Source organism: Filicampus tigris, chromosome 4, assembly GCF_054856515.1.
Source record: "Filicampus tigris isolate MCC_2025a chromosome 4, RoL_Ftig_1.0, whole genome shotgun sequence".
NCBI lineage: Eukaryota > Metazoa > Chordata > Actinopteri > Syngnathiformes > Syngnathidae > Filicampus > Filicampus tigris.
In genome coordinates this window covers 4,094,795-4,107,825 of record NC_141220.1, presented here as the reverse complement: position 1 = coordinate 4,107,825, position 13,031 = coordinate 4,094,795, and the positions used below count along the sequence as shown (strand labels likewise).

Genomic DNA, 13,031 nt, shown 5'->3' with positions numbered 1-13,031 from the left:
AAAACAAGCATCAACATACAAAGTTGTACATTTTTTTGTTTTGTTTTTTGTGAGTGTGTTTTCTTCAAGAATAACAGTATTGGTTATTGGTAGTCACCCAAAAGCAAATTTGCCGTTAGAAAGAATGACACAAACCACTTCAGATAGAGACAGACCGCAGCAGAACAGCTCCAATTCAAAATGACTCATTGGAGTTATCCCTGCTCTAATCCGGCCTGCAGGCGACAGCTGCTGCCTTCTCCCCTCTGTTCCTTATTACGATCAACCTAAATTCTCCTGCCCGTTTCTCCTTAATGAGCCAGAGTTTGCTGCTGACCTGAACGTAGATGAGCTCATTTCACTACAGAGAACCATGTGGTGGGTTGTTCCAGGCATTAAAATTAGATGTAGCCAAACATTAAATACCAAGTCATTAAATCAAGCACCTTAGGTTACCCTATTCATTTTCTGCCATTTCGTTAGCCTCATAGCATTATTAACTAAATGGCCACATTGTTGGTCTATTAGAATGTTTTTTAAAGTCCCAAATCTACCCAAAGTAATTCTTTGACTTTTTGACCGCAGCGATGAAAAGATGAAGCATTAGCTCACTTCCTTGATACATTTGGTAAGCTATTTCTTCAACTTTACTGACGGTAAATGTACTTTCAATCGATCAATCAAACGGATTAGGAACTGTGCGTTGAAACCTGATCATGTTTCTATGAGTAGGCTAATGAAGTATAGAGTAGGAAATCTTAATCTCAACAAGAATATTTCTCATTTCAAGTCAAAACAACTCTCTTGAGACACATCACCTAAAAAAGTAACTTGTATTTTGACATTTTTCACTTCTTTCAAGATAATTTTGTACTGAATATTTGCTTTTTATTTAGTTGTGATGAGAAATAACACATTTTGACAAGAAAAAAAATTGAAGCATTTTTGGCTACATAAAGGTCACAGTTAAACCTGCTCATTTAGCATGGCACTTCGCAGCAATTTATTTCTTCTGCCTCAAGTTCAGAAAATGAACTTGATACCAATTTAGAGAAAGACTAAGAGAAGGATTTAGATGATAGTAGACGTGAGAAAGAAGGTAATGACATAAACACCAGACAACACATTGACGAAAAAATGACTAGGGAAAACTTCCTGAGCCAATTTTCATCCTGATTCGTGGTCTGCAAGTGAACACAAGATGACATTGAATTGGATGTCAACTGTAAACCCGATGACCACTCTGATAATGATAGTGATGCAGATACTGCAAATCATAGCGAGGAGGGCGAGGGAGGGCTTGAGCAGGAAGGAGAAATAGCAGCTGCACTTGAAGCTTCCACTGTTAAAAATCATAAGCGTCCAAGGACACATATCTGAAAGTGAGAGATGGTAAAAGAGAATTTCTAAGGGAGAGAGTTACAAGAATGCAACAGGACTGAGAGAAAGAGACGAAGAGCACGGACAACCATCACAGCACCGCTCAAAAGTCCAAGAAATGACGTTGTGAACTGCTGGCCAAAGGAGAGAGCTTAACTTGACAATTTCTGTTCCAAAGCCCTCCTTTTCCTTTAACTTAACTTTACAATATCAAAAAGGAATACCAATGTGCTTGCTAAATACAACGTCACCATCTATGCTATGAGTCTAACGATTGAGGAATATGCTATGAAATATTTTTCCCCAAATGTGTACAGTGTATATAGCCATCAACCTGAGGATTTGGGGGGTGAGTAATATGATCTGTAGGGCTGTCACAAAAATAAAAAAAAATATTTAAAAGGTGCAAGTGCATCGAATCGAAATGAATTGAATCATTCCACCTTGAAATGTATCAAGATACGTATCGAAATGTCTTAGAAGGAATTGGCACATTTACAGTACTGAAAATCATTCAAATGTGTGGAAAATAACAAAAAATAATTGCATCATACACTAAAGACCTGAACCATACTATATCAAATCCAATTGTAATCGAGTCGAACCGAACAAAATCATTCCACTTTCAAATCGAACCGTCCTTGAATCGTTTCGCACCTAACACATCACAAACCGTATCGAATCGTCTTTTGTGGAGAGATGCACACTTATAATGATCAGTTCAACCACACCTGCTGTATTTTGATCTCATCTAATAAAATAACACTTTGCATATAATGAGGTGTGCAGTAATATCCCCAGTGCAATTATTCTTCTCTAACTCTAATTTGCAGTCAGAACTGATTCAGTAGAAAGACGTGTATAGATACCGTATGCGTCCAACCCTACTCCAAACACATCTATGATTTCATTAGTATTTTAGTAGATTAATGAAATCCCTCCTATGGATGGCATGGCTCAGTGGTAGAGTGGTTGATTCCCAACTTGCAGGTTGTGGGTTCGATCCCCGGCCGCTGTCACCATGTCGAAGTATCGATGTGCAAAATACTGAACCCCCAGTTGCTCCTGATGCTGCGTCATCAGTAGGTGGATGAGGTACAGTATGTGAAGCACTTAGAGTACCAAAGGTAGAAAGCGCTATACAAGTGACAGCCCATTTACCATTTACAGCCCTCCTGTGTGTAGGGAACCGTTCAATGGTCTCAGTTCAGTACGCACTGCATCTAACAATACACTTTTATTACTTCGATCAATGATAATACAAGAGCTGCAGCCTCTATCAACAGCTCCAGCCCACTATGGCAGAGTGGCCAAATATTACAGATTGTCCGTATTTTGCAATGGAAATCACCGACGGCTAACGTAACACTGATCGTTCTGGATATTTCAAAAAAATCTTGAGTCAATAGCTCAAACAGGTTGAAAACAAGAAAAAAATAACAGGTAGATAATTGACATGTGTTTGACAACACATCCGTTGCGGATGCGGCATTATTCCTAGTGTTCACGCTGTCCACTCGCCACTCCACCAGAATGGTGCATTTAAACAAAATATCCAACGTCAAAATCCCTGCCTGTGCGCTCTCATTCTGTCCTGTGTGCACGGTGTTCTCTTCCAGGTCATTTCGCAGAGTAGTCACTCCTACGGAGGAGTTTAACTTTCCCAACGCTTTGTAAAATGCTTCAATTCGGCACAGCGGCTCACTGGGCAGAAAGGTTCACGGGCTTTCCCGGCGGCCTCGATGCGTCCCTTATAACTGATGCTTAGCGGGCCTGTTTCTGTGCTGAACTGAAGCACACAATGTACGTATGAAGTGTCGATGGTCAACGTGTCATGTATTTTACATTGGTTCTCACAGGTCCTACCTGCCTTCTTCATCAATGCATGAGCCACTAAACACACTTTGGCTGTATCAAGGCGCTGATGACGTCGCTCGGTCAGCACAGAGCCGTAGCTAGTCATTTACTGTACTGTACAAACCAAACCGTGAATCCTGAGGATCTTTGCGCACCTAATATTTACATAATGTTGCTAACAGTCTAAAGCGTCAGTCTTAACACAACATCAAAAAACTGAGGAAGGTTAATAACCCTTACAGTTGGTGCTGTGGTCGTCCACTAGTATAATCTCCTTGAGTAAATTGGATGGCGTCCTCTGGATGGCTGTGTGCACAGAGCGCAGCAAGACTGACAAGGCCTCATTGACAAAGATGAAGATGATACTCAACTGAGGAAGGTCGGATGAATACCACATGTTTTTACATCTGAGGGATAAAACAGAAGAATGATATTAGTCCACACCTCCACATTCAGGCATTTAAGTCAGCTGTCAGCAACACAACAAAGTCCAACTGACCCGTCCGGGCGAAAATCCGGAATTGGCCGGGTAATGGATAGCCGGTCACTGAGGTAGCTGTTGTAACCATAATAGCGGAACTTTTGGATGGCAACCCTTCGACTTTCTGGGCCCAGGTCATGACCCCAGTGATCAAAGAGTGACGAGCTGGGGTCTGAGGCTGATGAGGATAAAGCGTCTTCATCTTCCTTCTGAGGTTTATCTGTGGGGAAAAGAAAGATGTTGCATTTTGTTCCAATTTTTAAGGTTTTCCGAACACTACTCTTCAGGCCCCATCACTAATTAGTTATAGTTGATTGTGGGGAAGTTGCATGATAAAGGCAGTTTTCGTTGTTACCAGGGTTGTTGCCGTTGTTCAAATTGTAAAAAATCTAAGTTTATTGAATGATGATTTTGAATGATGATTTATTTGAACATGAAGAGAAAAAATAATTACAATAACAATGAAAATAAAATATGAAAAAAAATAAAGTAGGAACAACAATAAAAAATTAGCCAAAGCACACCTGACAAAAGTCTTCCATGCTCAAAAGAGAGTGAGAAAAAGTCTAGATTTATTAAATCCCACCCCTTCTCCATTTATTCTTAATTTATATCTCTATTCTTCATCTATGGTTAAAAATAATACTAAAGATAATAATAGTTGTAATAATAATGAACGACTACATAGTGCTAATATAAATGAATAAATACTTATTAGGTATATGCCATCATTCCAAAACCCATCAGTCAACAATAACAAAACATCTAAACCAAACGATAGTAAAAATAGTAGGCCTATCGTAAAAATGGTCATTTCCGGCGCCGCACGAGTGGCTGCCTGCTACAGTAGCTCCGGCTCATTGGTGAGCCTTTTGGTGTGTTTTTTACCTTATTATTTATTCTACACATTAACGGCTACATTATGCCGCCGTCTCTGTGTGACCTATATCTTTGCTGATGTAACGCTGAAAATGTCCCCACTGATGGATCAATAAAGGCCTTCTAATCTTATTTTAAGCATAATTATCCAAGTATAAATCAGCAACACTCTTAAACACCTAGTGACTCTCTTCCATTCCCTTTACCTCTGTATTCCATGAATATATAACATTTATATTTCATTTTAAATTGATTTATGTTTCTACATTGTTAATCCTTCACCTAGACTGTTCCATTTCACACCACAAAATGAAAAACGGAATCTTTTTATATTTGTGCCAATTATGTTAATTTTTGAATTGTATTTCCCTCTTAATTTATAACCCCCTTCCCTCGCGCTCTAAACATTTTTTGAATGTTTTGTGGTACTATGAATATCATATTTGACTTTATACATGAATTGTGCTGTTTGAAATGTTACTATATCCACAAATTTTAATAGTTTTGACCGCAAGAAAAGTAAATGAGTGCGATCGTGAAAGCCTACTTTATTGATGATTCTTTTTGCCCTTTTTTGTAAAGTTATTAACGAACTGACTGAACTTATTTAATTATTACCCCAAATCTAGATGCAGTAACTAAAATATGGAAAAAATTATGGAACATTACACAATGCGGAGCGAATTGTAATCAAGTGTCCATTTGACTTTATCTAATACTGATATGCTTCTCGTTTATGACTTAATTGATATACTGTATGTACATCCAAAGTTCTTTTGTGTGATATAGTTTCTATGTGGTAAAATATGATAAAATGGTTATTTGTGTACTACATGATTGTTTTGGGTACATAAATGGAATGGAAAATGGAAATGGAAAAAACAATCAGCATCAACATCCCCCAATTTGCTGATGAGTCTTGCCAATGCTAGTTATATTTTAATTTTTTTCATTTTTACTTTAATTTTTTTTGTATATTTCTTTTCTGTTGATGGTCCTTCCCTCTGGAATGACCTTCCTTTAAATGTAAGGCAAGCCCCTTCACTGTTTGTTTTCAAAACTAATTTGAAGACACATTTCTATTCTTGGGCGGCACGGCGGTCGACTGGTTAGCACGTCCGCCTCACAGTTCAGAGGTCGTGGGTTCGATCCCGGCTCCGGCCTCCCTGTGTGGAGTTTGCATGTTCTCCCCGTGCCTGCGTGGGTTTCCTCCGGGTACTCCGGTTTCCTCCCACATTCCAAAAACATGCATGGTAAGTTGATTGGATACTCTAAATTGCCCCTAGGTGTGATTGTGAGTGCGGATGTTTGTCTCTGTGTGCCCTGCGATTGGCTGGCAACCAGTTCAGGGTGTCCCCCGCCTACTGCCCAAAGACAGCTGGGATAGGCTCCAGCACGCCCCGCGACCCTTGTGAGGATAAGCGGTACAGATAATGGATGGATGGATGGATTTCTATTCTTTGGCTTTTGACCCGTCATGAGACAGACACTTTTCTGCTGTTTTCCGGCGTCTACTGTATATAATTTGTTTTAATGTATTGCTTTCACTGCCTTTGTTATTGTATTATTGCTATTTTGTTAATGTAAAGTGCTTTGTTACTGCTGTAGCTGTTGTGAAATGCGCTATATAAATTAAGTTGTATTGTATTGTACTTGAACTGCAGAAACCGTAAGTACAGTTTCTCATGCAAATAAATGCAAAAGTATTTACGCAGGGTTTGAGTTTCATATTCTACTAAAGACGGGGAAAAAAACGTATCTGTTGTGAAGTGCCTCCAAGCCTTGCCAAAGACATTTTAATGAGATTTGAAGCACTGTATTTCCTCCATTGCTAATTACATGCTGGATGCTCTCGTAGGTGAAATGTCATGTCCCCAAAAGTCATTTTGAAGCCACATAATAAACACACTTAGTGCACCATTTATGACTTTTCCATTACTCAACATGCCATGCGTTCAACTTCTGTTCAGATTAAATGTGGCTGAAATTCTGTGTCACTGTTTGGGATTGAAATGTTACAGAAAAATAATTTGAAAACGACATTTATATTTTCTGATCATTTTAGTTGCTCCTGGCAACACTGAATAGACGGCTGTCAACTGTAGAAGGTTTGCCAATAATCAATGAGTCACTGTAAATTCAGAGTCACTGCTATATTAACTCACCTAGGTGAGTGTACAGTGTTTTTTATATGTGATATGTGAACTACCCCAACACATTTCACTGATAGATGTTTGAGTTTAGACAAAATCAGATACAATACACAAAACGTCAGGGGCAGGGAGTTCAATTCATGTGGGAGGTTTTGACATGTTCTGTGAATGTGTATTTACTGCTACACTAACACATTTTAAGCATAACAGCCTATAGCCTGGTAAAACCGCATGTGATTCACCATGTGTGACCACGTGTGAGTAACAATGTGTAACCTTATATTTGTCTGCTGTGTCTTTTCTGGAAGTTTCATGTAAACTCAGTGTGAATAAATCGCGTATATTTATTTTCCTTTTAATGTGACCAATAAGTGAAAACAAATCGTTCATTTAAGTGTGTCCATTTAATTAAAAGTGATACAGTGCGTACAGCATGTATCTGCATAACCTTGTGTGGGTGTGTGCGTGTATGTATATATATATATATATATATATATATATATATATATATATATATATATATATATATATATATATTCTTATTTAATTTAGTGAAAATATTATTCTTATTAATAATAACAATATTACTAGAACTGCATTTTTCCATGTTCGTAATATTGCTAAAATTCAGCCAATTCTATCAAATAGTGATGAAGACATTTTAATGTCTCGCCTTATTGTAACATTTTGCTGGCCTTTTTGTGATCCCGAGAGCCAAAAAGAAGTCTGCAGGTTCCAGAGCGTTTTCTATTGGGGCACCAGTGCTTTGTAATGCCCTACCCGCAGAAATTACAGGCGCTACCTCAGTAGAAATGTTCAAAACACGACTAAAAACGTATTTGTACACTTCTGCATTTAGTTGAACTGTTTGTCTTGGCCTCTTTACTGCTGCTTCTATTCTTTTCTCTCCCCAATTTTCCCAGGCTTGGGAATTAGGTGATGACAACATAATTGGAAGTTGCTGTTTAGATCGCGCAGCAATTGACCGCTACAAGATCGGAGGCTGACCACATCCTCGGAGGCGCAACTATGGAGATCTCTATATTGACCATTGGGCCCCTGCTCACATCATCGATGTCATCTTCCTGCAGCACTTCATTTGATTAACTTTCAAATTATTTTAACAAACACTGTATCGTACCATAATGTGTGTTAAATGTTGCCCACTCGGCATCCATTGCAGCCTGATCATCCTGGAAGGGGGATTCCCTCATCTGTGGTCCCTTCTCAAGGTTTCTAATTTTTCCCCAGATGTGTTTTTTTGAGTTTTTCCTTGCCCTCCTGGGGGTTAAGAAAAGGGAATGTCATGTATATGCTGTCGGCATGTGAAGCCCTTTGAGACTTTCCTGTGATTAAGGGCTATGTAAATAAATGTGACTTGACTTTGACTATTATTCTATACTATGCTTTACTGGTGCCTCTCTAAATACCGGTAAGTAGGCATCTGCTCATTCCCATTAGGTTACCTAAAGTACATAAACAGATGAAACTTGATCAAGGTCTTAAAAGGGAGACAAGCTAAATTTGCCAAACACGTACTGTATATTTGTAAAACTCAATTTGAACGCTTTGCTGCCTGCTTTTATTCCTTCATAAGTTCTGCATTGAAGGGTTTGCGCTTGGTGCTCCTTTGCGGGGACCTTACCACACCGAAACACAAACACACTCCCACTCACACCCAAGGATTTGAAAGTTGTTTTTGTTCAGAGAATCACATTTGTGCAGCAATCCTTGCAACATTATCTTCCTCTGAAAGTGCTTTGTGTCCTAAGATTAAAGAGGCGTATGGGAATACGGAGACAATTCCTTTGCCTTTAACAGAGACTCAGATTCCCTCCATAAAGCACAACAGCTCCGTTTCATATCACAGCCAGTGATTACTGAAAAAGTGCATCTTTTGTGAGCTGTTTGCCTGCATTTGATTGTGTTGTCATTCACCCACACACCTATGGGCAACTTGTTTTTACAGGAAAGCATGCGAGAGAAAAGAGTAGGAAAATGAACTCTGGCTTTTGGTGGAAGTGCCAACAGAAGCAGTAGAATTTTCTGTTTCTGCACATTAATCCACAACCAAATGTAATGGGTTCTTTCTTTCTTAAACCTAGGGGGTCAATTTGGTGAAGTACATATTCATAACAATCACTTATTTACGTTTCTTAATCTTTTCATATGGAATAAAAAGAAAGACACATTTTTCAGTGAACAAGTTTGGCTGTACTCCCAGGGAGGATTTTTGACCAACAATGTTAGCTGTTCAGAGAATGGTGACAAAATAAATGTTAGTACTGACCATGTCTGCCTCACAGCTCTGAGGTGTGAGGTTTGAATCTCAGCTTCTGTCTTTGTTTGAGGCGTGTGCAGACTACACCCTGAACTGGTCGCCAATCAGTCGCAGGGCATATACAGAGACAAACAACCATTCACACCCACAACTACACTGTCACTGATTGGGAACCAATCCCACGCTGCCCCCATACAAGTCAGGCGAGTGTACCACTACACCATCAGCGACTCCATTATGATGCATGAAAAATAATCACAAAATAAGTTATCCATTGTATAGCCTAATTCATTTATATTCCATAGCTTACTGTTTTGTCCACTGATAGTGTAGTGGTACACACGCTCGAGTTGTGTGCGGGCAGCGTGGGATCGATTCCCGCTCAGTGACAGTGTCTGTGTGTGCCCTGCGACTGGCTGGCGACCAGTTCGGGGTGTAGTCTGCCTTCGCCCGTTGACGGCTGGGATAGGCTCCAGCAACTCCCCGCGACCCCGTATAGGATAAGCGGTTTGGAAGATGACATAGCTTACTGTTTTCAGTGAGATCCAGTAAAGACCTACACATTCTGACATTCCATATTCAAGCATACCAGACCCCAAATCATCAATGTCAAAACTCCAGAAATTTGCTGCTGCCAAAAGAAGGACATTTTTCATCACTACACCAACTCCGTCCAAAAAGAGGGTACATCAGCCGTCAAATACCTTTTTTGTGAACCTTGGTGGCGGTATTATGTATCAAGAGTAAAAGCACATTGATGTTAAATTGTATTGATAAATCAGCAATCTATCCTTGCATTTAGTTGATCCGTTGACCATCCAAAATTGTGTAACTGCATTGAAATGAAACAGAAAATTCAAAGTCCATCTGTATTTATTTTCATTTTATGAGATGATAAATGGAAACATAAACTTAAACAATGAGCAACCATGATATTTAGATGGTTCTGAAGATAATCAGTTTCTATCTTTTCATGTTGTCATTTGTGATCAAGTAAATATATGTAAGGTGCACGTATAGGCTGTGCCCTGTGCTGTCAAGGCAACCCATGGTTTATGAGGTTTGTCATGGTTTTACATTGGCATGTAGTAAAGTCTATCTTGTCTACGGTATGTGGCGAGATAAGAAATTCTCCACCCATCCAAATTAGAAGTGCAGGTAGGCTTCCTTACTCTTCTTTTTCATGCTTTCCCTGTTGAACACTCCTGAAAAAACAACTGAGATAAACTAGAATGTAGATCTAATACTTTTGTCAAAGGGGGTTGGGTTTGGCGTTGGAACTGAAGCTCACAAGGTGTGATGGATGGCTCGTGGTAACACTGCCTTTGAACACAGGGGACTTGGTTCTTATTTGGATTGGTATCGGATTGTTTTTATTAGAACCAGTCGGATCCAATCCACAATTTCATACTGTTAACCTTGGCTGTATCAGTGGCTGAACGCTAATTGCTGCCCTGACAGCAGCAGTGTTGTTAGCCTGTTAGCTGCAGGGGGCTAATGGCTGCCTGTCTATGGTGTCTGACAAAACCTTTGCATCGCTAAACGTCTAAAAACTCCGACCAATGGCCACGAAAATTCATATGCGGAGTACTGTCATATTCACAGCTCAACTCAACTCATAAACATTTCAATCTGTAAAAATATATTAATGATTGACACAATATTTTCAATGTTGTGGAGGTGATAATGGCTTTTCCTCATCCTCAAATTTATATAAATATATATCATTATATAAACAAATAAAATCCCAAATATTGTGCCAATCACTTTTATATTTTCATGGGTTGAAGTGGACATGCTGAGAGCTGTACATTTTATTATTATTATTAAATAAAAGACATTTTATTATTTTGATTTTAGGTGACTATTGGTCAGCATTTTCAGACACTAGGTGACAAAAGAATGTGACAAAGCACGCTAGGAAACAAGATTACAATGCTTTCCTCCTTTCTTCACTTAATGTAGTCAGGGTGAGATGGAAGAAAAAAAAAAGCAGGCTAAGTCCATAAATATTGGGCATCATTACAATGTGCTGAATGTAGTCATAAAAATAAAGCAGTAAATCACTATACTGAGTTCTTCGGGAGGATGGGGGTGAATTTTCGTGCTGACATAATTTTTACAGATCTATTACATAATTACCAATGATCAGTCCAATCAAATGTCCCTTTAATGGTGCTTCCAATAGGTAGCGTACATTGTTCAGTGGCATGAAATTGATATTTGTACGTTAGCCACTTTGCACTCAGTATTATCACCGAATACAGGCTATACTTGCATTGGTCACAATCAGATAATTTCTAATGCCTCCAAAGGAATAAACTGACAAAACAAATAAAACACGTTGTTGTCTAAGGAAGATCTGAACTTCGTATTATTCAGTTTGTCATTTTATTTTATAATATTCGCTGTGTCAGGACAGGAGGATTCTGCTCAGTGAGAGAAATATTACTAAGTATATAATACTAATACTAATACTGCAATACTAAGTTTGTTAAGATTTTTTAATCGTGTAAGTGATTTGCATCATTACAAGTTGGACATGACTCACATGGCATTGACCTACTAGCAGGCCACACTGAGTTAGGGTGAGGCTACCCACAGATTGCCAGTTGCCTATGCCGGCAATAGAGCCACAAATCCAAGAAAATAGGACAGAGACATGCTTGTGATATTCAGTGTTTAGAGTGTGACCCAAAAACTGGTACATTTAAAATGACATAATTTCCAGTGTTCTCATTTTTATCACAGATTGCATCGCAAGGGACATGGATTCTAGTCTTCTCACTTGCATTCACATACTGCTTCACTACTCCAACAAAGTTCAAAGAGCTTTTTTGTGAGCACTTGACAGCTCGAAGTTTTCAACTATCTTCCAAAGTTCATTACAAGTTAAAGGAACCATCCCTAAACCACCTTGTTTTGATGAGCTCATAATAATGGTGACCAAATATTATTCAATAGCAATGCACAGTAGGGATGCGCAGATCAACAGTAAAATATTGATATCATAGATACCAGATCTTTATGCTCTAAAATCAATTCTCTAATCAAAATATTGATACTTTCTGATCTGTACAGTTGTGAGAGGAATCGACAATTACATTAATATCATGGTTAAAAGTTTATTTCTTTGATATGCCTGTTGTGACACTTTGTTGAACTCAACCCACTCAGTTTCTGTCTGCAGTAAAAACTGTACTCTTAAAGTGTGAACAGGATGTCTGAAATGAGTAGACTGTTAGCCCGCAGACAGGTGCAATGTGCAGGAAACAGGAAGTATCGCTGGTTTTGCATGCCTGTATTTCGAAATGCATGTTGCTTGTACTGAATAAAAGGAGAACGAGGGGGGCACGGAAGCTGACAGACTGGAGGAGCAACCACCAATGTAATTCCCTGACATTCTAAAACGTGGTCCTTAGCCTTAGCCGGATGGTAACACCTTCTCTTCGGTGGACCATCGACGACGACTGAACCAATCGGTGCACCGTCAGAACCCACTGGTTGGTGCATAACACAGTTGTGCTATGTCACGCTACACTGCTCACTTAGTTGCAGACTGAACCTGTGCAGTCGCAGTATGGCAGAGCGTAAGAAGGAGTCATGTGTAGAACTCCATCCAGGCAAGACAAGTTTGTGGAACTTGATAACGAGGTGTAGCAACAGAACACATCTTGTGAAATGCATTGATGAGGCAGAGGCGTGGGCAGAAGAGTGTCATTCCTTCAGTTCAAGCAGCTGTAATATTAAATTAACATGGATATGAAATAAGGAACAACAAATAGCTGCACGAGTACAGCTTGGAGTAATATGTGTGCCCTGTGATAATCACACAGAATAGATTTGCAGATAAAGTTTACTCAAGAATTTATCATTAAACTGGATTACATAGACTAGGCGTACCAGAAAATATGGATACAACTGTCCGCACTGTTTGTTTTGACTGTGGCATTTCCATTCACATATGCAAAATTTCCCCCAGCCCCCAGTAATAAGGTGAACTGCTGTGTACTTCAAAAGT

The 13,031-nt window shown here is 39.2% G+C and overlaps 1 protein-coding gene across 4 annotated transcripts in view; it reads right to left on the bottom strand.

Moving 5' to 3' along the window:
- Nucleotides 1-13,031, bottom strand: part of LOC147148195 (polypeptide N-acetylgalactosaminyltransferase 18-like) — a 177,000-nt gene that overhangs the window by 81,363 nt on the left and 82,606 nt on the right. For all 4 annotated transcript variants that reach the window (XM_086028477.1, XM_086028479.1, XM_086028478.1 and 1 more), the window contains exons 2-3: nucleotides 3,716-3,917; nucleotides 3,457-3,623 (exon numbers count right to left, since the gene is read on the bottom strand). In XM_086028477.1, coding sequence (XP_085884603.1) covers nucleotides 3,457-3,623; nucleotides 3,716-3,917 — 369 coding nt within the window. The remainder of the gene's footprint in view (nucleotides 1-3,456; nucleotides 3,624-3,715; nucleotides 3,918-13,031) is intronic.